General features: G+C 41.8%; 1 protein-coding gene and 1 non-coding gene across 3 annotated transcripts in view; one reads left to right on the forward strand and one right to left on the reverse strand.

The window, feature by feature from the left end:
• DNMBP (dynamin binding protein) overlaps positions 1-25,903 on the forward strand; it is a 114,041-nt gene that overhangs the window by 75,503 nt on the left and 12,635 nt on the right. For both annotated transcript variants that reach the window (XM_018041450.1, XM_018041451.1), the window contains 7 exons: positions 13,814-14,007; positions 14,941-15,040; positions 20,175-20,322; positions 20,880-20,897; positions 21,263-21,462; positions 23,024-23,154; positions 24,205-24,309. In XM_018041450.1, the coding sequence (XP_017896939.1) occupies positions 13,814-14,007; positions 14,941-15,040; positions 20,175-20,322; positions 20,880-20,897; positions 21,263-21,462; positions 23,024-23,154; positions 24,205-24,309 (896 nt within the window). The remainder of the gene's footprint in view (positions 1-13,813; positions 14,008-14,940; positions 15,041-20,174; positions 20,323-20,879; positions 20,898-21,262; positions 21,463-23,023; positions 23,155-24,204; positions 24,310-25,903) is intronic.
• Positions 6,235-6,306, reverse strand: TRNAC-GCA. Its single transcript has one exon. It is a non-coding gene; the product is annotated as a tRNA-Cys (tRNA).

Raw genomic sequence — 25,903 nt, forward strand, 5'->3', positions numbered from 1 at the left:
TTAGGTGGGGGAAGAGGCCTGGAAGGAGGTCTTCTTGCATGAAGACCACTCTTTGAAGACCTTTCACACAGAGTGAAATAGAGGTGACTGTGACTGAGGGGGGCACAGAGTTGAACAAAGTTTCCTGTATTTACTTTTTAAAATCAGGCTGTACTGACAGGCTGATTAAGATAGGTAGGTAGGATGCAAAGAAGAGGGAAAGAGAAAATATGTGGAGGTGAAAGGAAATGCATATAGGGCCATGCTTTGTCAAGGGTTGGGAGATCGTCGAAGTTTTAGACAAGGTAAGGCAGTCCTGCCTTCTGGGATTATGAGTTGGCATTCTTACATGAGCCAGACTGTCTGCTTTCTCCACGAACCGTTCAGTAGTTCAGTCGTGTCCAACTCTTTGCTACCCCGTGGACTTCAGCATGCCAGGCTTCCCCGTCCATCACCCACTCCTGGAGTTTATTCAACTACGAACCGTTACCTACATTATTTTTAGAAAATATTTCATCAGCAATAAATGGGAATATTGGTCTGGGGAGGTTCCAGGCTTCTGTAAAAGCAAAAAGAAAACCAGGAAAGGCAAGAAATTGAGACTGGATAGGAAGAGGCACTCTTCTTGGGCATCATATTTCTTGCGGTCCTGAGGATGTTGAAGTGGGCACAGGAGAGGGGGTGAATCCAGTTGGCTCACTGGCAGTGCCATGGCAGGGCCAGCCTTCAAAGGAATGTCGTGCTGGGGGCTCAGAAACTTGACGCTCCCACCCGGACACCACAGTTTTCCAATATTTCCTGAGAAACCAGAAAGTGCCCAGGCTGTCAAGTAAGAGGAATGTGGCAGTTCAACTCAGAGTCATTTCTGGTGGGAAGAAACACATTTGTGTACCTGGCCCCACAGCAGAGGGCAGGGCTAGATTCTTGGTCACAGAAGTCATTCCATGGTATCAGGAAAATCCTTTCTTCAAATCATAAGCTGAGAGAAGGCAAACAGATAAAACATATCTCATTTCATTGAATCTAAAACCCTCTGTTGTAAGACACTAAATAATTGTATGTAACATTAGAAAGACTACTTCTAATTGGAAGACTGATTAACATGCTATTTACTGGAAAATACATCTCCATTTCTGAGATGTTAAAGTATGAAAAAATATGTATCTTAGAGTCTACCGAGATATGGAGATGCTTCCACTTCCCATTGATCTAGAATTCCTCCTGTCCTTTCCTCAGTGCTTTGAAGATCTGGAATTCAGTTTCCTCTGCTCTTCAGCCCCTACCTCTCAGGGGAAGATTGAAACCTAACTTACCCTAACATCATAGTTGTGGCAGCTCATTGGTTAAGACAAACAAAAGCTAGGATATTTAATGACTTTTTAAAACTTGAGTAGTGTTTTCCGTCATAATCACAGCAGAGTAATACTTGTTGTTTTTGTTGTTGTTTAGTCGCCAAGTCACGTCCGACTCTTTGCAACCCTATGGACTGTAGCCCACCAGGCTCCTCTGTCCGTGAGATTTCCTTGGCAAGAATACTGGAATGTTTTGCTGTTTCCTTCTCCAGGGGATCTTCCTGACCAGTCAGGGACTGTACCATGTCTCCTGCATCTCCTGCATCAGCAGGCGGATTCTTTACCACTGAGCAACCAGGGAAGCCCAGAGCAGTACCTAGGGTGAATAATAATAGTTGCTGTCATCTGTTAAGTGCTGGTTGCTGTGCTGGTTAGTGTAGATTAGGTACATTAGACTCTTACATTAATGCTTAGTGTATAGTAAATACTCAGTGAATGTTTGCTATCCAATGAAATATACTCTATTTGAGGACACAGGACATGTATATCAAAAGATAGATAGTATTATTTTGTGTTGTTACTCAAGAAGTGAAGTTTAGAGTAAAGGGTAATCCGAAGACTAAAGAAGCCTTCATCTAGCTGGGCTTAAAGGACAGTAGTTGAGCTGAAAGGCACAGAGACAAACCTATTCCTTGTTAGGTTCAAGGAATAATAAACAAATATTTAAATTATGTTGTGCTAGGCTCCGTAATAGCAGCCTGTGCATGGGCCTCTAGGCTTGCGGACAGGAAGTGACTAACTTCTCAGGTTAGTCACTAAGTGACACACGAGCCACCCTCCTTGTGGAGCTAGTTGGAGAGTAGTGTTAGTTCTATCAGACCAAGAGGAGTAAGTGAAAACACAGAGTAGGAAAGCACAGAAGATTTTAGAGCCTGGAAGTAACCAAAGAGGACCAATGCTTTTGTTATGTACACCCGGAAACAACAACCCGAGAGGCTGTGTGACGTGTCAGGATACAGTGAAGGTTAGATTCTGGGTCTTTTGACTTGTAGTCTGAGTGCCTTACTTCCTATGCGTACTGCCCTCTCGGGATCTAGAAGCAGCTCCACGTATGTCCCTGGAAATGAAAGCCAAAAGAGATAAGAGTCACTGTTGGGGTGCCAAGAGCTCATTTTAGCCTGTACAGAATGAATGACTGGGGTCCAGGGAAAACCCAGTTTAATTTCCCTCATATTTAGGCTTTGTTTCTTCCCCCAAAGTTTCAGCTAGAAAATAAGATCGTACTGACTGATATCCTAGAGCCTAATCAGATTTTACTGTGAAAATATTGGATCACACTTGGAAAAATCCCTTATTTTGAAAGACTGGGTTCACTCCTATGAATTAATGTAGCAAAATACACGGTGCTTAAGTTCATTTTGTTTAATTGCTTTGTTTCATGAATTTATGTCTAAGACCACCTACTTTCTCCCTACTTTGTTTGCTGTTCTTGAGTATCAGACAGATGAAATGACTTGTCTGAAGCTGAAGAAAGCTGTGGAGGGCTTTCCAACTTTCTATACTTTGCCCCATCTTGGAGTACGCTGCTTGGTAGCTTTCTATTCAATATTCATCTTTTTTGTTATTAAAACTTTGTGCAGAATTATAACTCAGATCAACTAGTTTTTGTTTTGTTTTGTACACAGTCTTAAAAGATCCATAAAATGTTATGAGAACAAATGGAAAGGAGTAAAAGTAAACTAGCTAATAGAAGCAGGAGGTCTGGGTTTTACGGGGTAGGACAAAAATAACCGGAGGATCCTGTTAATGAACAACATTTGAGACTTCACTGTAGTGTTATTAATTATCAAAAATGGAAATACGATGTAGGAAACAGCCACACTCATATCGAAAAACCACGTAACCCGGAACAGGCCTTGACATTTGATGGAAAGCACCAGCTAGAGATGCTAGTTTTGAAGAGTTATTAGCTGTGTGGTGTCAGGCAAGTCATTTCATTGTTTAGTGCTCTCATTTAGAGCAATTATACCTTCCCTCAAGAGGCCTGGTAAGGAAAACATCAGATGTATGTCTGTTTAGAAAATAAAGTTTTTGTGTAGTTTTGTTGCCTGACTGTAATCAAAATTTGCTTATTAAACAGTGAAGGTTTATTTCTTCTTTTTTTTCTTTAACAAAAACTATCTTTGCCTTCTTGATTATTTCCTTCTGCTGCCTAAAGATTTGACAGTAGTAATAACTTCATAGTTTAAAGCACATCTCTCTCGGATTTGGTGTGTGTTCAAAAATGGTGTTTCAAAGAATCTAGTATTAATTTCACTATCGTTGCCACGTAAGAAATTGCAGACTCTTGTACTCTGGGCCCTTGACTCTTGTGTGCTCTTCTAAAGGATTGGGTAGGCTCTCGTAGAAGGAGGAAGAGGTGGGAAGCTTTGAGCTGGGTTTTCCGAGGTGGAAACCCTCCCAGCAGGGATTGTACTGGAGGCTACTTGCCAAAATAGTCAGGGCAGTCACTGAGCAAAAGGCCCAGGGGAAAGTTTTTTTAGTTACTGTTGAGATTGAAGTCCAAAATATAATAGATTCCTCCCTGAGGTCTGGTGATCCGGAAGAGTCTGTGAGTCCTGCAGAAAAGCCAGGGACCATAGTGCTGAAAGTTTAATGTTGGCCGGATAAGCCTTCTCCAAATATTCGTAAGTAGGTGCTGAAGGAAAAGAAGTGGTGGGGGCTGGGTGGGCTGGCTGGAGTGATGTGGGCACATGGAAAACCAGGATTTATGATTCTTCCTCTTGGCCTGCTGGGAATATAAGCAGACTTAACAAAAGTTGCTTCCTTTTGGAGTTTTGTAGACAGATTGCTAAGCAGGAGGTGGTTTTGCTTTTCTTATTAGACTAGCAAATTGTTGTTTCATCAGTGTTTTGTTACCAATTTTCTTCAGCACTTTAAAGGTATTAGGTCAGAAAAGAAATCTCAGATTATTGAAAAGTGAAGAAAATTTGAAAAGGATTAACAGGGTTATTGAGAGAGGACTAAGTAGTAGAATATTCTTATTCGTAGCAAGTATTCTTTTTTCCGCATTATTGTTCTTTGTTGTATTGATACTGAATGTTCACTAGAGTAAAAGTAGAAAATACAATAAGTTGAAAAGAAAGGAAAAAAGATCAGAATTCCTGTCCCCTTCAAGACTTTTCATTTTCAGATATGTGCATTGAAAATATTTTCCCCTTTTTAACAAAATGGCAATTCTTTCACAAACTCTTTTGTAGCCTTTTTCCATTTAGCAATGCACAGTAGGCAGTGTTCTGTATTAACGAATATAAATCTGTATCTCAATGGTTGTCATAGTACAATATTGATATTATGTAGATATGCCATAATTTATTTAACAGGCCCCTTTGGGGAGAAATTTTTGTTTCTAAATTTTCTTTATGCATTGATAAAGATCCCTTCACTTGCACATGATTTCTGCCCTAAATTATCTGGAATACTATTGAATATGTATTTGGCTTCCCTAGTGGCTCAGACAGTAAAGAATCTGCCTGCAGTGCAGGAGACCTAGGTTCAGTCCCTGGGTTGGGAAGATCCCCTGGAGAAGGGAAAGGCTACCCACTCCAGTATTCTGGCCTGGAGAATCCTGTGGATAGAGGAGCGTGGTGGGCACAGTCCATGGGATCACAAAGAGTTGAGACATAACTGAGGGGCTAAGCCAACAACAAATTGAATATTTACTTGTATAACACTGCTAGATTTGATTTTCTCTGAGGAATTATTTGCATTATACTGAGTGGTTTTTTTTTTTTTAATTTATTTATTTTTGGCTGCACTGGATCATCATTGCTTCATGGGCTTTCTCTGGTTGCGGTGAGCTCTTCATTGAATGCTTCATTGCTTGCTGCTCTGCACTGAAGTGCTTGGGCTTCTCATTGCAGTGGTTTCTCTTGTAGCAGAGCATAGGCTCAAGGCACATGGGCTTAGTTGCTCCACATGTGGAATCTTCCCAGATCAGGGATCAAACGCGTGTCCCCTGCATTGGCAGGCAGATTCTTATGTCCTCTGCCACCAGGGAAGTCCCCTGAGTAGGGTTTTACAGAGGTAATGATATGGACATACATATAGTATACATGCTTAAATGTGTAATTGTTCACAGTCGAAATGGTGGGTGGGTGACCTGTGGCTATACAAGAAGTTAAGTGTGCTTTAAAATCACAATTTTGTCATTAGCTACCAGGCAGTCACTAAAACCCACAAGTAGATTTCCAGGTCACAGTTGCCAAGATTGGCCTGCCCGGAAAAAGCGCTGGAGGCAGAGTAGCCATTGTAGCTCTGAAGCCCATGTGGGCTCTCATCCTCCGCATACTGGGCCAGTTACAAATTTCTCTTCGTGAATCAGTAAGATGGGGACGATATGAGGACTGTTATGAGGATTAAATAAACCAGTATTTGTAAAGTGCCTGAACAATGCTTGACATGCAGAGTGAATGTCACATAAATATTTGTTAAAATTTAAAGCCAAAAAGAGCTCCATTTGATGGTGGAAGGAAGCAGGAACCCTGGAGTTAGGCAATGGTGTCATCCTCGCAGTGGGACGGCTCTTCCCCAGAAATTCTTCTCTCAGCTTGCTTAAAATTTCACCCATAGAGATGAATCTTGGCTAGCATGACAGCTTGTCTTAAATTACTGGTAGTACATTACTACATTCTTAGGAAATTTAAAAAGTACTGATTGAGCTCAAGTCTCCATGAATCCTTCCGTCCCCAATCCCAGTTCCCTGTCTGAGGAGTTTAGTGTATTCTCCCTTGATACCTTTTTCTGTGCACTTACATATTATATGTGTGTGTGTGTGTGAAGTCACTCAGTTGTGTCCGACTCTTTGCGACCCTGTGGACTGCATCCCGCCAGACTCCTCTGTCCATGGGATTCTCCAGGCAAGAATACTGGAGTGGGTTGCCATTTCCTTCTCCAGGGGATCTTCCCAACCCAGGGATCGAACCTGGGTCTCCTGCGTTGCAGGCAGACGCTTTATCCTCTGAGCCACCAGGGAAGCCACCTATTATATGTGTGTATATGGAAATACGTAGAGGTTTTGGCATGTTTCTCACCTTTTTCTTTCTCCCTCTCCGTCTCTTCCTCCACCTTCTTTTTAAAAACAGAAGTGGCAGGTTGTTCTGCAACTTTCTTTTCCACGTTTCCTTTTGAAGTGTAAATGCTAGCAGTTCTTGCTGTCCTGGGACCAGCTAGGTGAGATCTGCATTCTGAAGGCTTTAGGATAAGGTACCTAGAAGTAGCAGGACGCTGGGGAAGGTGAGGGCTGTGCGGGGCCTGGGAGAGGGACTGCAGAAAAGAGGTCCTGAGCAGAAAGGTAGACCTCTTTACGCCTTTGCCTCTTATCATAAGACTTCTTCCCTGAAAAGAGTATCCAAAAACAACACATTAAAAGGGGTAGGAAAAGGAGATAACACTCTTGATTTAAAACTCCTGAAGCGAAATTGTGGCAGTTTTAGGACTAGGAAAGAAAAGCTAAGAGGGAAAAGGGGTTGAGTCAGAGCTGAGCTGGGCCCTCTCTTCTGCATCTCAGTCCAGGAAGCGGAGGATTCCAGCTCCATCCTTTAGAACAGGCCCTGTTGTGATAGCCTGGGGGATTCGGAACGATTCATATGTAAATATGGGAAAGCCTGGGGGAAATGCCTACCCTATTCAAAGGATTTTAGGGGGTTGTGGAGCATTCCAGAGCGCTGGGAAGATTCTATTCTGCCAGCCTGGCCTTAGACCCATGGGAACGCTTGCACCAGCATTTTGGTGCTGCAGGTATGTCCAGGGTTGCTGGAACCCCCACGAAAGCAGGTAAAACAGTTGGCCGCCTCGTTCAAGTGCCGCTTGGAACCTCGCCAGGAGCTGAGAGATTTTCCCCAGCAAAGAGCCAGCTTTCAGAGGCAAGGGAAGAGTGAGTGGCTGTTCTCTTTAACTCTGCTTTGGAATGTGGTGGGTAGAGCTGTGGGAAGCTGCTGGTTAACTGAATCGCTTCCTAGGAACTCTTCAGAATGAGCCTGGGACCGCGCACTAACCTCAGGGCATGAGGGTGTCTTGGGATTTTGCGGGGGGCAGGGGGGTTAATGAGACAAAAAGAAAAAAAAAAAAAACACCCATCCCTATTGGTTTTATCACAGTCGTAAGTTTGTGCTGCCAGCTCCAGCTCCTTAACACCTCCAGGGCTCGCCGAGGAGGAAAGTGGGACTAGTCTGCGGGTTTTGTTGTTAGCTGGTGCCGCTGGGCCTCAGTTTCCTCTGGAGTGCTTCCCCAGCCCCAGATTTTATTGTTCTTACAGAAAAGTGGAATTTTATGGTACCTGAACCATTTCTCCTTGGTGCGTTTTACCTTAACTTAGCGCAGATGGCGTCTTCTGGCCCATCGTGGGAAAAGGACTAGTTTGTGTTGAGTAAATTACCCTGTTTAATTTGCTCAGCATTTCTGCAAATGAGGATGTTGAGGCCCAGAGGTGAAAGTGGACTTTCTCAAGGCTCTCCAGTTAAATAATGGGGGAGTGTGAGTTTCACTGGCTCACGAGGGGTGGAGGGGAGCTAGGGGGCTCTCTCTCACTTGTTATTCAGTTGCTCTGTCGTGTCCGACCCTTTGTGACCCCAAGGACTGCAGCTCGCCAGGCTTCCCTGTCCTTCACCATCTCCCGGAGCTTGCTCAAACTCATGTCCATTGAATCAGTGATGTCATCCAGCCATCTCCTACTCTGTTGTTCCCTTCTCCTCCTGTCTTCAATCTTTCCCAGCATCAGGGTCTTTTCTAATGAGTTGGCTCTTCACATCAGGTGGCCAAGGTATTGGAGTTTCAGCTTCAGCATCGGTCCTTCCAAGGAGTATTCAGGGTTGATTTCCTTTAGGACTGACTGGTTGGATCTCCTTGCAGTCCAAGGGACTCTCAAGAGTCTTCTTCAACACCACAGTTCAATAGCATCAGTTCTTGGGGACTCAACCTTCGTTATGGTCCAACTTTCACATCCATACATGACTACTGGAAATACCATAGCTTTGACTATATGGACCTTTGTTGGCAAAGTAATTGTAGATCTTTTTCTCCCCCTTACTGTGTTTGGAATAATGGAATAACAGTTTTACATTTGGAGCCATTTCAAGCCAGATGTTCCTAGTTGGACCTAATCTTTGAGTGTTAATGTTTATGGGGGGCCGGAAGGTGAGTCGCATCTTCAGAAGCGCCTAGCATTTTATCAGGGGTGAAGTGAAAGTCACTCAGTCGTGTTCGACTCTTTGAGACCCCATGGACTTCTCCATGGAATTCTTCAGACCAGAATACTGGAGTGGGTAGCTGTTCCCTTGTCTAGGGGATCTTTCCAACCCAGGGATCCAACCGAGGTCTCCCGAATTTCAGGCAAATTCTTTATCATCTGAACCACCAGGGGGTGGTGCCCAGAAAACCACAGATTAGCAAAAACATCCAGGGATGTTTTTCTTTTTGTTTTTTAAAGTCTTTTCTACAGTTTATAAATCCACCTATAGGGCAAAAAATTTTTTGTGGTATTTTAAAAGAATTATTACCATTTCTTTCCCTTTTTAAATATAAATAAAAATCTGAGTCTCAGTTTAGGTTGCTGGGTTCAAATTGATGAGTGCTCTGGCATCTTATGCTTTCCTGTAGTATAATTAATAGAACTTTGAGCGACTTCACTTTCACTTTTGATTCCTGGGAGATAATAGCTTCAGGGGAATTTTTAAGATTCGAGGCAAATAAGCCCTGACCTTTTCTAGTTGAAATTCCAGGCAAGGGAGGAAGAATGATACAGGATTAAGTGGATTTAATTCAGGATTTGGATTTAAATATATTTAGATTCAAATCCCAGAACTGCTGTTTACTCACCACAGAGGCTGGAACAAATTGGTCGGTCTCTCAAAGCCTAGGTTTTCTTATCTGTTAAATGGGAATAATACTACTACTTTAGAGTTTTGGTGTGAATATTAAATGAGTACAGGGACATAACATATAAAGTGCCTGACACATGGTAGGAATTCAGTAAGTGTCCCTTTTGAGAGCTTTTTAGTCCTTTGTTGAAAATAAATTTCTCTGCTCAACTTGCTGCTTCTGGCAACTGTATTTGAGACTGAAATTCCATAGGTTTAAAATTGCAAATAAAATTTAAAATAAGGCCATTGAGAATTTTATGTCGACTACAATTAATTTAGTCATCATTTAACACTCTGAAGTAAGATTTGAAATTCTGCCCTTCATTCTATCCAAAACAGTAGTTCTAGAAAGAAAATTTCTAATTTTGTCTTCTTAAATTTTATCTTGAATAGTATCAAATTTATAGAAAATTGCAGTGGTATACAGATCTTTATTTGTATTTGCCAGTATTTAACATTTTGCCATTTTTTGTTTTCATTCTCTCACTTTCTCTACCCACACCCACACATGCACTTTTTTTCTTTACTATTTGAGACTAAGCTGCATATATTGTGCTCCTTGGTAAGCACAGTGTATAATATGGATATTTTCATACATGACCATAATAGATATGCCATTTCAGCAATTTTTTTAATTAAAATTTTTTATTCAATTTTAAACATTTTCAATTTACAGTTACTACCAAATACTGAATACATACCCTGTGTTGTGCAATACATCCTTGAGCCTATCCTGTACCCAATAGTTTGTACTTCCTATTCTCCAATCCTTACTTCATGCCTCCCTGCCCACACTGGTAACCGTTAGTTTGTTCTCTATATTTGTGAGCCTGCTTCTTTTTTTGTTTTAATCACTAGTTTGTTGTGTTGTTCAGATTCCATTATATAAGTGATATCCTATGGTATTTGTCTCTGTCTGACTTACTTCATTAGCATAATGCCCTCCAAGTCCATCCATGTTGCTGCAAATGGCAAATTTTGTCCTTTTTACGGCTGAGTAGTACTCCATTGTGTATATATGTGTGTGTATACCGCATCTTCTTTATCCATTTATCTGCTGATGGGAACTTAGGTTTCTTCCACGTCTTGGCTATGGAATATAATGCTGCTATGCTTTATTCCTAGGGTGCATGTATCTTTTTGAATTAGTGGGTTTCTTTTTTTTTTTTTCTTCAGATATATACCCAGGAGTAGAATTGCCGGGTCATGTGGTGGTTTTATTTTCAGTTTTCTGATAAACCTCCATACTCTTTTCTATAGTGACTGCACTAATTTACACTTCTACCAACAGTATAGGAGGGTTCCTTTTTTTCCACATCCTTGTCAACAGGTGTTAATTTCTGTTCTTTTCAATGATGGCCATTACGACAAGTGTGATGTGATCTCTCATTGTGGTTTTGATTTGTATATCCCTTATGCTTAGAGATGTTGAACATATTTTCCCATGGCTGTTGGCCATCTGCATTTCCTCTCTGGAAAAATGTCTATTCAGTTCTGCCCATTTTTAAATTGTTTTTTTTTTTTTAGTTGAGTTGTAGGAGCTATTTATATGTGTTGGATATTAATCCCTTTTGGTCATATCATTTGCAAATATTTTCTCCTTTCAATATATTTTCTTTTCATTTTGTTGGTGATTTCCTTTGCTGTGCAAAAGCTATTTGTTGTATTTGTTTATTTTTGCTTTTATTTACTTTAGGAGCCAGATCCAAAAATATATTGCTGCACTTTCAAAGAGTGTTCTGCCTATGTTTTCCTCTAAGAGTTTTATAGTATCTGATCTTACATTTAGATGTTTAATTCATTTTGAGTTATAGAGTGTGAGAGAATGTTCGAATTCCGTTCTTTTGCATGTAGCTGTCCATTTTAGGAAATTTTTAATTGGTTTACTCATGTACCCAATCTACAGTCTATATTCCAATTTCATCAGTTTGTCCTGTTAATGTCCTTTGTAACATTTTTTCCCTGAGATCAGGATTCAGTTCAGGATCACACATTGCCTTTACTTGTCATCTCTTCAGTTATCTTTAATTGGGGATTTGTCCTCAGGTTTCCTTTGTCTTTTATGACATGACATTTTGAAGGTTACAGATCCCTATGTTTGTGTGACATTTCCTCAAGATTCATTTCAGATTATGCTTTTTTGACTGGAATACCCCATAAGGGATATTGTGCTATTTCTAGACATGATATTTGGAAGCGCATGATGTCTGTTTCCTTAATTGGTAGTGTTAATTTTTATTAGTAGGTTTTGGTGTTACCCATTTGTCCACTGTAGAGTCACTTTTTCATTTTTGGAATAAGTAATGTATAGTAACTAGTTCAAAACTATGCAGATATCCTGATCATCATCAAGACCCTATCACTGACACTGGAATCATCCATTGATGGTTTGTGCCTGATGGCTGCAAAATACTGATTTTTTTTCCTAATTCTGTTATTTCTTATACATGTATATATATATGTATGATTTTATTTATTTGTGTATGGCTGTGCTGGGTCTTCATTACCTTGTGAAGGCTTTCTCTAGGTGGGGTGAGCAGGGGCTGTTCTTTGTTGTGGTGGGCAGGCTTCTCATTGTGATGGCTTCTTTTGTGGAGCTTAGGCTTTAGGCAACCCAGCTTTCAGCAGGTGCAGCACTCGGGGTTGGTAGTTGTGGCTAGCTGGCTCTAGAGCACAACCTCAGTAGTTGTGGTACACAGGCTTAGTTGCTTGGTGGCATGTGGGATCTTCCCAGACCAAGGATTGAACCCACGTCCCCTGCGTTGTCAGGACTCTTATCTAGTGCACCCCCGGGAAGTCCTCTTCTGTATCTATTAGCTGACATTCTACCATAAGAAAGAGCATTTCTCTTCTCCCCCATTTATTTAGGTATGTATATATTATTGATGAGAGTTCATGGGTTCTTATTTTAGTCAACAGATTACAATTCATTGCTGTGCTTAGTTATTTTGATACTCAAATTATACAGATTTGGCCAGTGGGAGCCCCTTCAATTTGTTTCCATGCCCTTTCAACACAGTCCCATCATTTTCTTCAGCATGTCCTTATTTTCTGCCATAAGAGGTTTCAGACTCATCTACCTTTCCCTTGTCTTGGAAAGAGCCATTTCTCCAAAGAACTCTGGTTTCTTTTACTGGAGAATGGGTTTTAGAAACCAGAATCTGAGTTAACCCTTTTTAAACATTAGAATTCCTAAATTCTTAGTGAAGGGGCAGTGGGGAAGGATTTTGAAGACTAAAATCTGCTGTGAAAGCTTAGTTTTGCATAAGTTTAATAGTTTGAACACTTGTGTTTTCACTTCTTAGATCTGGGTGAAAATATTCTTGTAATCCAACTCAGACTTCCTAGTATGTTTACTTACCAAAGTTGTCATTTTTTAAAGTGGATCTTAAGGAATTTGAAATAAACAACAGAGATTGCTTCATTGTTGAGATTTTCTCAGTTGTTTATGCTAGCATTTAATATCTATTTAAAATAAACAAATGCCATCTCATTTTATATATAAGATAATAGAGCTCTCATCATATACATCTAAGTAATAGGTATTTGTAAAAGCTAATGACAAAATGTGCGTTTGTTTTCAGTTTTAGATCATGTGGTGTGGCTACAGAGGTTTTTTTTTTTTTAATTGAAAATACTGTTAAAGAACTTCAAATTTATAGTACATTTGTATCTTCCAGGACATTTGAAGTAACAGAACTTGCTTGTGAGTCTTCACTATTGTTTTGATGGGGAAAAAGAAAGTGAAAGTAGTTCAGTCAAGTCTGACTCTTTGTGACCCCATGGACTATACAGTCCACGGAATTCTCCAGGCCAGAATACTGGAGTGGGTAGCCTTTCCGTTCTCCAGGGGATCTTCCCAACCCAGGGATTGAACCCAGGTCTCCCACACTGCAGGCAGATTCTTTACCAGCTGAGCCACAAGGGAAGCCAAAGAATACTGGAGAGGGTAGCTTATCCCTCCCCCAGGGGATCTTCCCTACCCAGAAATTGAACCAGGGTCTCCTGCATTGCAGGTGGATACTTTACCAACTGAGCTATCAGGGAAGCCCAAACAATTTTTAAATGTTTTATTATATACTAATGTTAATCTGCCATCACAGTAATTGGGTTAAGGTGGGCCATGCAGTCACCCAGATCTCAGACAGATAATTCCTACCTGGTTCTTGTCTTTCCTTTAGCTGGCATTGTTATGTTTCCATAATATTCTTTTTAACACGTGCTAGCTATATCAGTGTTCATAACTTCCAGCTTGGTATCTCTGCTGCTAAGTTCCTGAAACAGGTTTTATACCTAACTAAGTGAAAGCAGTTCTTTATAAAAACAGCACCTCCTTCAGCGTCTTTTGCAAGGTGTCTTTGGCCACTGGTTTGTCCTCATAAAAAGGGCCAGCTGCTTGTTTTTAGGACAGATTCTAAAAATGGAATCTCATGGATAGGAGAAGTTCTGTCTCCACGCTTGCTCAGCTCTTCATCTTCATGATTAGAATGGACTTGGGGATCAGATTTCCTGATGGTCAACAATCATGAGACCTTCGGTTCTCAAAGAATGTGCTCTTTTCAACTCAAACTGTTGCAGAGGCCTGCTTTCGTAGCTGCTGACCCGTTCTCTTGTTCCTTCTAGAAATGACGCTTCTCTCCTCCCAGTCTTCATCACTGATGGCCCCTTCTGGTTCTGTGTCCACTGAAAACCCAGAGCAAAGGATGCTAGAGAAGAGAGCCAAGGTGATAGAGGAACTTCTTCAGACGGAAAGAGACTACATCCGGGATCTGGAGATGTGTATTGAGCGGATCATGGTACCCCTGCAACTGGCACAGGTGGGAACTATGGGAGAGAGTGAGCTTCGCCATGAACATGGTTCTCCAGGCCTAAGGCTTAGGGTACGGGAGCCTTCACCACAAAGACTTATTGGGTTTGAAATAAAGGTTGTGACTGCTGCTCTTAATTCAAGGGCTCCAGTTGACATGTCATCAGCGTAAGCCTTCACCATCCTGTCACTTATCAAGTCCATTATTAACTTACTAACTTAAGTTACTGCAGTAACTCCTAGTTTCCAAACTGTTTCTGTGGCGAAAACAGTTCCAGTGAGTCTAGAGTTACCACTTTACACTTTACTAGGAAGCTGTGTAGTAATATTAATATAATGAAGTCTGGTGATGGTTTACCTGGCTGTAGCATCTGATTTACAGGTTTATTCTTATTAGTAAGAAACTCTTACTAATACGTGTATGCTGCCGCTGCTAAGTTGCTTCAGTCGTGTCCGACTCTGCGACCCCATAGACGGCAGCCCAGTATGCTAGACACTCTCTTAAATGCTGGAGATGAGGCAGGGAGGAAGGTTAACAGTATCCTGGGGATTTAGTCAGTCCTGTTGCTTGTTACTTGACCACCTGGGCTCAGCTTGGGTATGGACTCCTGGAGCAGTCACTCATAAGAACTCTAGGAAGTGGATGGTGCTATCAGATTTTGGGTCCTGGGTGGAATTTCTGTCTCAGTTATTACACAGTTACAGAAATCGGTTCTACAGTCATTTCACTATGGTAATGGGGATGGGGGAGCAGAAAGTAGTTGGATCAAGGACAAAGGTGACACTGAACGTGATGTTAGATGTTCCCATTCTGGAAACCTCATGACAGTCGTGAAGATAACCTTGAGCAATTTTTGTATCATCCTTGAAGAGATGTTCCTAATGTGAATGATATGCTATTAATTTTATTTCTATGCATCTTTGTTTTGTTTTCCTTTCTCAGATACCAAACATTGATTTTGAGGGACTTTTTGGAAATATGCAGATGGTGATTAAGGTCTCAAAACAATTATTGACTGATCTGGAAATCAGCGATAACATAGGTATGAGCCCCTGTTGTTATTTCAGAAACAGGTTTTTTTTTTTTTCTTTTGTAGGAGACAGAGGAGAAGAGCACTGGTATTTAATAGTTTTACTAGGAAAATGAAGTTTTAGTTACTTAGTTCCAAGGTTATTTGGTCTACTTTGTGGTGATATAGGATGCTTGCAATAGAAGAAATTTTTGTTGTTACATCGTGTGATATTTTTCAGATTGACAGTTGCAGTCTTTTAGTGGGTCATGAGATCATTTTAGGACCCAGTAACTCAGTGGGTTTATCTCACAGCTAAGGAACCAATCACATTTAGATAAACCCCAGTATTACAGTAGGCTGCTGGCAGATTCGTCCAACTTTGTGCAGGAAGAAGACATTGTCTTTGTTATTCTGGTCAGGAACAAACCTGCCATCTGCCTAGGAAGGGGAATCTGTCTCTATCCTCCAAGGCTTTCTGTTATACAAACATCCTTGGGAATACAGTCTGGAATAACTGTCCCAAATCATGTAGAAGTGCCATGGAGAATTGATCTTCAAAAGGTTGCCTTTCTTTATCTTTACTCTTATTAATAAAGAAATCTACTGAACTATTTCTTTAAAAAAATTAATACCCAGTATATATATATTTCCAATAAAATAGAAAATATCAGAATGCACTGTAAATAATAACTACAGTTTTTGAAATTTTTATTTCAGTTCTACATATGTGTCCACTGAGTCATGATTTAAAATGTGTTTATTCACGTGGGTCATTGTCAAAAATATTTGGAAAACAATTATCTGTTTCTTATAAACAAGGGAATTGTGTTAGTTATCTATTGCCATGAAACAAATTATACTAAAATTTAGTGCCTTAAAACAGAAACAGGTCACATTTCCTTTGGTTCAGGAATCTGGGAGTGGCTTAGCTAGGTGATTCTGGCTCTGGGTCTCTCATGAGGTTGAAGTCAAGCTGTTATCTGGGCCGCCAACATCTGGGGCTCAATCAAGGATCTGGTCCCAAAGGTCACTCAGATCCTCAGTCCTCAGTTCCTTGCCATGTAGTCCTCTTCACTTACATGACGGTGGCAGCTCACTTTCCCCAAACTGTGTGATCCAAGAGAGAGAGGAGGCTTGAGATGGGAGCCAGTGTCTTCTATAACCTGTTCTCAAATGTGACACACCATCGCTTCTGCCGTATTTTACTTGTCATACAGACCAACTCTGGTACCATGTGGGAGGGGACTTCCTGTCACTTTGGTATTTTATTAGAATCAAAGTGACAAGATGTTACCATAGTTCTAGCCATCCCACTCCACACATCACAACATCCAACAGAAGGAAAAAGCGACCCTGTGTCATTTAAGGATAAGCGGACCTTTCCAGAGTCCCCTCACTGGAATTCTACTTTCCACTGGCCAGAACTGGTCACATGCATATGCCTGCATAGATCACTAGAGAGGGGAATGGGCTCATGATGTTGACTTAAGCTAGGTGGTATTGACCTGACTCACCAGGGAGAGAAGTGGATATAAAAATAGTCGGGGCTCTGCCCTCCTGCAGAAAGGGGTGGTGGCTGTGGGATGGTAGGTGATAGTGCAGCTTGGTTAATGTTTCTCCAGGGTTTATTGTATTCCATACACCCTTTCAAGATATGTCGAGCTTGACTGCACTTGTTCCCTACAACAGCCCTCTGAGGTTAACCTGCTATTAATCTTAGTTTACAGGTGAGGAAACTGAGACTTTGGCAGGGGAGTAATCTGCCCAGGGTCACATGGCTAGTACTCTGTTGGACTGACACTCAAACTCAGGTCTTTCCTGTTGTCTCTGCATATGCTGTTAGCCTCTGTACAGAAGCTGCTTATGTATTAATGGTACTTTATGGAATGGCAAGAGAGACTGAAGCCTGGGATCCTGCTCTCAGCCTCACTGGAGAGGCCAGAGGTCAGAAAAGTTGAGGAAGGAGACGCACACGTTGACTGGAGGAAGCCATGGTGACCCCATTTTTAAAGAATGATATTATTACCTGTATATTATGGCAACAATAAAAGAAGAAATGAAAACCGAATATCCATAATCTCACCCCGTGTGATTTTAGCCATTTTATTTCTCCCCTTCCACTCTTGCCCCAAGACACCAGGAATTTAGGTAGCAGACTGAGATGAGCTGAAGGCACGCAGAGGATGGGGGAGGAGAGGGCCTGGGAACCAAAGGGCTTAGGGCCTGAGAAGAGGGTTAACTTTACAAGGAGGGACAGTGTGCAGTGACCATGATATACAGTAGGCGAAACTGAGGCGGAATGAGCACACCAGGCTGGGGGGCTTCAATCTTGGTCAACAGGAGGCCAGGCAGTGCACTCAGGGGGAATTAATAAAGGACAAGGTTTTGCATATCTGATAAGGGAAGGTTCTGGAAAGTTAGGGAAGGCAAAGTAAAGCATTGTTCAGCCACTTGCAAAGGGCAGATTGACTTGAATTGCGTAAGCCATGTTTTATTTTTCTTAAGTTTATTTTAATATGTAGTATATATTTTGATATATAAATATATATTTTAAGTGTAACTTACTTTTAATATATTCACATGGCATAAAATTTGAAAGGTAGAAAGAACTGCTTAATGAAAACTCTGTCTGTCCCTGCCACTTAGCTCTTCTCAACCAGAAACAACTAATGTTACTAATTTTCTTATATCTCCTTTTGGAGATTCATAACAGAACTTACATATGTATTTTCTCTACCCTGGTCCCCCATCCCCATTTAAAAAAAAATTAGATAAACAGTAGCATACTATTCTGGAGAAGGCAATGGCACCCCACTCCAGTACTCTTACCTGGAAAATCCCATGGACGGAGGAGCCTAGAAGGCTGCAGTCCATGGGGTGGCTGAGGGTTGGACACAACTGGGCGACTTCACTTTCACTTTTCACTTTCATGCATTGGAGAAGGCAATGGCAACCCACTCCAGTGTTCTTGCCTGGAGAATCCCAGGGACGGGGGAGCCTGGTGGGCTGCCATCTATGGGGTCGCACAGAGTCGGACACGACTGAAGTGACTCAGCAGCAGCAGCAGCAGCAGCAGCATACTATTCAAACTGCTCTGCAGTACGCGTGACTCCCCTTTTAAAAGTATGCCTCCCAAGCAGTTTTTAATCACCTAGGAATAGAAATGAAAAAAGTATACAGTGGATAATGTGGTGAAATTCCAAGGTAATCCAGGATGCTGGAGAAAGCACCTTTGAATTGTAAGCCTGACTGGAGAAGAATTCTAGTACAGGCAGGACAAGGGTCCACAGGGAAGGAGAGAATGGTCGGTGTTCAGGGCTTGGATGACTTAGAACATGAAGAGGTTGAGATGAGAAAGAAGTACCAGGAGACTCTGAATATCTGGTAATATGTAAGGAACTGGCTTTTAATTATTTTAAACATGTCCCACAGAAAGAAAGATATTTTATAGAACGGCCAGGATCCCCGTCTGTGCGTGTCTGTCTGTGCTTACTTTTACTGTGTCCAGTGTTCTCTGTTCGTTTCTGTTCCATTCTGTTTCCTCAGATATGTGCTGATCGTACCCATAAAGTAGAGTCCATTACCTATTCATGTGTTGTGACCTAAATTTGAAAAGACACTGTAAGTTAAGGCAGAGCTTTGCTAGGTTGTCATTGATGTAGAAGAGTCACAACTGGGGAGGCTGGAAACCCTTGAATTGGAGGCGTGTGCAGAGTCATGGGTGTCAGCATGAAGGTTCTAGCAGTGCTGGAGTGGGCGGTAGGGGGGTGGAGGATACGAGGGGAAGAAGCCAGGCAAATATCAGCTGGTGAAACTGAATGGAGACACTGGTGGCTCAGGGTCTTCACGGTGGCCCTGAAGGTCAAGAGGAACCAGCCCCACTCTTTAGCTCCTGGGCCCTTGAGGCACAGGGTTAGCCTAAGGCTGCCAGTGAGACAGCAGCGCCAGTGTGATGTGTGTGGACGTAGGCAAGGCTCTTGGAGGAAGGAGCTATAGTTAAGGAAATAGATTTCATTTAAATAAAAAGTGCTCTGCATGAGAATAGGGAATTCCATAGGACATAACATGCAGGAAACAGAGGTGACCTTGTAGAGAGAGATGGGGCTCCCTGAGGGAGTGGCTCATGCCCAGAGCAGCTGGGAGAGAGAGTTGCTTGTAGGAGAAGCAGTAAGTAGGGCCAAATGTTGAGGGAGAAGCTCAAGAATGAGAGGATGTTGTCTTTTGGGGAGCAGTGCAAGCTGAAGAAGGAAGGAGCAGGTTCTCTGAGAGAGGGGAGAGGGGCAAGAGGAAGGGCTTTAACAAATCAGGGGGTCTGCGTGCTCAGGCAGCTGCTCTAAGTGCAACTGCCCCGTGGAAGTGTGTTTAGGAACTGCTCCTTTGCCTGACTGGTGTAGACTGCGCGGGGACGGGGGGTTTCTGTGGGTAGATTTCAAGGAGTCCACCAACTTGGATAGAAGTTTATAACAAAAATGTAGCACTGATTTAAGATACGATTGTAGGGAACAATGACTTTCTCACCAACTAAAGTCACATGCTCGTATTACATTAAGTTGTTGCAGGTATCTCGAAATCCCAGGAACAACCCATGTTACCAGTTTCTTATGTCACTCATCATACTTGAAATTATGGGGTGTTCGATTCATTGCTGTGTTTTGCTATTGAGTGTTTTATCAAGAAGTACATATATTACTATATCATAGATTCAGGGAGTTTTATATTATGGATATTTTAATATAATAAATGTCATTTATAGTCCTTGTATTTAATTTATGCACAAAGAAAAGATTAGAAGCTGCTGCCATAGAAGGATCTCTTTATCTCTGTGGGGATTTGGGGCTTTGGGAGCTAAGAGGTCTTTATAGGTTCTGATCACATGACTGTGTAGAGAGTACTTGATTGCTCTGCCTGACTGAAAAGGGACTGAAGGCTGTTTCAGGAACTGGGTATGTGGGTGTGTGTGCATGTGTATAGGTTCTGAAAAATAAAAACATGGATGAGATAGTTCTCTTAATTTTGCATTAAATAAGTAGAATTTTAAGCTATTACAGGGAAACAGCTTCTTGTTTAAGGGATAAGATTATCTGGTATTAAAGTTTGGTTATATACCTTCCATTTAGGATGCTGAGAAGGGAGTTACTAAAAACACTCTGTGTATATTCCATAGGACCTGTGTTTCTTGATCACCGAGATGAGCTTGAAGGAACATACAAGGTTTACTGCCAGAATCATGATGAGGCCATCTCATTGCTGGAAATCTATGAGAAGGATGAGAAGATCCAGAAGCATCTTCAGGACTCCTTGGCAGATCTTAAGTAGGAGTTTTGAGCACTTCATTCCATCACAGCTCTAGTTCTGCCTGTAGGAAGTCACTCCCATGTCTCTCTAGACTTCTTATGACATCTATGAATCTGTCATATTTTAAATGTAAGCAGTACATCATTGGAGATCCTTCTGTGTAACTTGCCCTTTTCCCGTTCTGTATCATGGAAATCTTAAGTAGCTTCCTGCTTGTAGTTATATCCATTAAAATCAGTTTTATTTATAATACAAGGTTAGCATTTTCAGGTAAGAAGCTGCCAGGAAGATAGTTTGGTCTTCTTGACCATCGTGAGCGTCTCATGTCTTAGGGAGACAGGTTATGAGGATGTAATATGTGTCTGAATAGGTCAGAGTGAAGTTAGGGGCTCACTGACTTTTTAAATAGACTAGAAATGCCACCATAAACATTCACAGTTTTATCTCGTGTGTTTTTTGTCTGCCCAGCTAATAGGCATTAGTTGGACTAATATGTTCTGGGAGGAATGTGAAAATCAGCATCAGTATTTTCTCTAATCAGCTGTTTCTTCTTTTCATGCTCACTGCCTTATAGGAGCCTGTACAACGAATGGTGAGTTCCTGCCTCTTTTTTGTTTTCTTCTTTCATAGACAGAAGCTAGAGGTCAAGGCAGGTCTAAAAGTAGACCTGCCTTGCTGTATTTTCCTCCGTAGCACTTACCACCAAATGACACTTTGTATAATGTTGGTTTAGTTATTGTCTGCCTCTTCCCACCAGGCAGGGACTCTTTCGGTTCACTGCTAAATCCACAGCACCTAAAACACTGCCTGATATTTGTTAGGTGCCCAGTAAATGTGAATGAATGAAGTTGGGAAGCAAGGTGAGAGAACGGAGCTGTATTAGGAATGACAAATACTGGCTACAGGCCCGGTGTTATTGACAGTTGACCAGAGTCTCTGTTTTCCCTTCTCTTGTAGGGGATGCACAAATTATATTAACCTGGGCTCCTTCCTCATCAAACCAGTGCAGAGAGTAATGCGTTACCCATTGCTGCTGATGGAGTTATTGAATTCCACCCCTGAATCCCACCCAGATAAAGTGCCTTTAACGAATGCAGTCCTTGCAGTCAAGGAAATCAACGTTAACATTAATGAGTATAAACGTCGAAAGGACCTAGGTAAGAAAAGCATACTTGCTAAAAAGGAGGCACGCCCTTGAGAATGTTCTCCTGAAAAGAATTAATTACTAAACCAGAGGTGGACAGGCAGATGGTAGTAGGGCTGTGGTGAAGAAATGGCAATAGAATTTGGGGAAAATGAGATCATGAAAGAAAGAAAGCAATGATGATAATAAAAGCACAGCCGTGCATGTTGGAAATGAGGCATCTGTGACAAAGCTTATAGCAATGAGTCTTTCCCAGGAGATAGGAAGACCAGTTAGAGAATGGCTGATCAGGACAGTTCCTCCAAGCTGAGTGACTGCCTTCTCATCGCACTGAAGGGAATCCCTTTTGGTCCATTCTTTTTTTTTTTTTTCTTTTGGTCCATTCTTGCGTCTTTGCTCTGCATGTTTGCTGCCACTTAAGCTAGAAGTTTCTTGTCTTCTTTCAGAAAACCCCAGTCTGCCCACCTCTCTGGCCCTATCAGTCCTGCCTCTGGTCTGAGCCCCTCCCCTCACCCCTAAAACTGTGCGGTCAGTTGACAGACCACCCACTCTTTCTTTATGAGAGAGGACAAACTGAACCATGTCTTCTCTCTCGTGAAATCTCTTGTCAAAACTTTGATTGTGAATACTCAATGAGTGTAGCATGGTGACCATGCTATAATAAACTGGTCTATCACTCATATCCTCAAAGAATCTATAATGCAGCCTCTCTGCCTGTCTCTCCACTATTCTGCGTATTTATCTAAAATCATTCCCCCCTCCTGCTTCAGCTGTGTCACCCATGTTTATGTGTAATGTCGGCTGTGGCTGTTAAAGCCCTCTGGCCATCGAGCCCTTGGTCTTGGTTCATATCTCGTCATATAATGTCATCTTCATCTCCTACAACAGTTAAGTGTGCTTTTCTCTGCCACCCAGACTTCCCTTGCTACCTTTCTACTGTTATTTCTGGGGGTTTCTGCAGACTAACTGATGTATGACACACAGTCAGACAACTCCTGCATAGCATTTCACTGTGTGAGATGATTGCATATAAATATAATTTGTGTATGAGACCATTTAAAGTGGGCAGGTACTGTTACAGTCTTCATTTTATTAGAAAGGAAAATGAGGCTCAGAGAAATTAAGTGAATTATTTAAGGCCACACTTTTTTTTTTGGCCATGCCTCACAGCTTGCAGGATCTTAGTTCCCTGACTAGGGATTGGACCTGGGCCCTGGCAGTGAAAGTGCATAGTCCTAACCACTGGACCATCTTGGAATTCCATAAGGCCACGCCTTGATGAAGCAACAGACCCAGGCGTTGAACTCAGAGGTTACCTTGACTCCAGATCTTAGGCTTTTTTCCTTGTACCTCCACGACCTTCCTTCATTGTCTCTAATCTTCTCCAGTCTCTGCTGTTCTCTGGGTATCCGATCTGTCCATAAATGGTGATTTGGATTAATATTTTGTGGGCTCAGTCATAAGCTCATTGAAAATAAGCACTAGCTCTAGTTTGGGTTGTTAGTCTCGTTTGTAGTCTCTATCCATGCTTGGAAGAGAGCTTTCTCCACTCACCAGTTTGACTCACTCCCCAGTTCTCAAGTACCGAAAGGGTGATGAAGATAGCCTCATGGAGAAAATTTCCAAACTGAACATCCACTCCATCATCAAGAAATCTAACCGGGTTAGCAGTCATCTGAAGCATCTCACTGGCTTTGCTCCACAGGTGAGGTTACTGCCCTTGAAGGTTTACCGTGTCTTTGGCTGCTTTTCAGGGCTCCACAGGGCAGCCTACATGGTGTAAATTGGTAAGATTCCCCTCTTAGTATCCTCTTGGTGTTTGCTAGCTGGGAGATAAAACATCCTGCAGCTACTATTTGTTTGTTTGCTGCCTTGGGTCTTAGTTGTGCCATGTGGGATCTAGTTTCCTGCCAGAGATTGAGCCCAGGCCTCCTGCATTGGGAGCATGGAGTCTTAGCCACTGGACCATCAGGGAAGTTCCTCTACTGTTTATTTAAATCTACTGCCCCCTGCAACCCTCCATCTGAGCCTTAAGCTGCTTACAATGTGTACAAAGACAAATCAGGAAGCCAAGTCTGTCACCATGTAAGAGTTATCATGGTTTTAGACACCAATAAGGAGTTTATCATCTGTTTGGGGAGACAAAATTGTGGACACGTGAGGGTAGAAGGGATTTAGGAGATCACCTAGTTCAACGCCATACATCACATGTAAGGAAATGTAAAGTCTAAAATCTGAGTGACTTGTAAAACAGCCACAGAGAAGATCCAGAGTCTCCGAACTTCATGTGCTGAACCATGTGGATGTGATTACAGTCAGTGGAAAATACCAACTAAAGAGTCAGTTGCTAAGCTTTGCAGTTTGATCTCTACACAGTGTGTTACTTAAGTAAACAGGAGCTCCGTGAGAGTGAGCTTCATGTTGGCAAGATTTAATCTGAGCTTTAAAGGAGATGGGCAGGTTTGGCATAGGGAGAGGGAGGGCAAACCTGGCCAGTCAGCAGCACCGGTGAAGCCAAAGCCTGACCAGCAGGGGGTTTTTGTCAGGAACAGAGGGGGTTGGGTGGAGACAGGTGTGCCTGTGTATATTCAGGAGCTCTGTGAAGGCCTGGAGAAGTGCTTAAATCCAATTCCATATGATTCAGAAACATCAAAGGGTTAAAATTTAAACAAAAGATGTGCTTAAGAAAGATGCATTTCTAGTAAAATCAACTGAGGAAGAGTCCAAATTTGCTAACAGCACTTATTTTGAACAGATTAAAGATGAAGTATTTGAAGAAACAGAGAAAAACTTCCGCATGCAAGAAAGATTAATCAAATCTTTTATCCGAGACCTGTCTCTCTACCTCCAGCACATCCGGGTGAGTAAAGACCTTGTTAGAATTGCTGACAGTGTAATTCCAGCCATTCTCCTATTCATCCGGCATATTGCTTAACGAACGTGGAATAACCTGGACTCAAATGACCATTATACCATGACAAGCTTTTTACTGGGATTTTTGCAGATTATTTGAAAGTTAAACATCAGAAGATCAGCACGGTTGTATTCATAGTAAGGGGACCTAGCTCTTCCCTTCATCTCTTTCAGTCTTCACCCTTTTTTCCCTGTTTCCTATATCCAGTTACATAAGAAGCACTCATCACAGTTCATTTTGTCAGAATCATTTTGAAGATCAAATAGTAAGAGAATGGTTCCTATGGAGGGGGGCGTACTTCCTAATAATCATATTCATCTACAACTGTCCGTGGCTCTCGAAGGCTGTTAGAGCCACTAACACGTCTAGAGAGTTGGAAGAACTTAGGAGATCATGGAGGCCCCGTCTTCCTTGCCTGAGGCAGGGCTTCCTTCATGAAGTCAGATCCAGGACTTTCTCTTAAAGCTGTAATTTCTCTGCTGATTTAATAGAAATTAGGGCTTCCCTGGTAGCTCAGCTGGTAAGAATCCACCTGCAATGCAAGAGACCCTGGTTCGATTCCTGGGTCAAGAAGATCCGCTGGAGATTTAATAGAATAGTGTTTAAATAAATATACCATATACCCCTGTCCCTCACACAGGAAAATCTCATACCGTGAAGTAATTTCCTTTAAAAGAGATCCTTTGCTTTTTAAAAAAAATATTTTTTCTTACTATCATTTTTTAACTAAGTAAAATGGTGCAGAATTTAAAAACTGCCAAAGGAATGTTGTTGTCGTTCAGGTCCTAAGTCGTGCCCAACTCGTTGTGACCCCATAGGCTGAAGCAGACCAGGCTTTACCGTCTATCACTATCTATCAGAGTTTGCTCAAATTCATGTCCATTGAGTTGGTGATGCTATCCAACCATCTCATCCTCTGCTGCTTTCTTTTCCCTTTGCATTTAGTCTTTGCCAGCATCAGGGTCTTTCCCAATGAGTCAGCTCTTCACATCAGGTGGCCACAGTATTGGCATTTCAGCTTCAGCATCAGTCCTTCCAGTGAATACTCAGGATTGATTTCCTTTAGGATTGACTGGTTTGATCTCCTTGCTGTCCAAAGAACTCTGAAGAGTCTTATCCATTACTAAGTTTGAAAGCACCAGTTCTTTGGCACTCAGCCTTCTCTGTGGTCCAACTCTCACATCTGTACATGACTACTGGAAAAGCCATTGCTTTGACTATGTGGACCTTTGTTGGCAAAGTGATATCTGTGCTTTTTAATACAGGCTAGGTTTGTCATAGCCATTCTTTCAGGAGCAAACATCTTTTAATTTTGTGGCCGCAGTCACTGTCTGCGGTGATTTTGGAGCCCAAGAAAATAAAATCTGCCACTACTTCTTTTCCCGCATCTATTTGCCATGAAGTGATGGGACCAGATGCCATCATCTTCATTTTCTGAATGTTGAGTTTTAAGGAAACTTTTCCACTCTCAAGGGGCTCTTTAGTTCCTGTTCACTTTCTGCCATTCGTGTGGTAATGTCTGCGTATCTGAAGTTGATGG

This window comes from Capra hircus, chromosome 26, assembly GCF_001704415.2.
Source record: "Capra hircus breed San Clemente chromosome 26, ASM170441v1, whole genome shotgun sequence".
Taxonomy (NCBI): Eukaryota; Metazoa; Chordata; class Mammalia; order Artiodactyla; family Bovidae; genus Capra; species Capra hircus.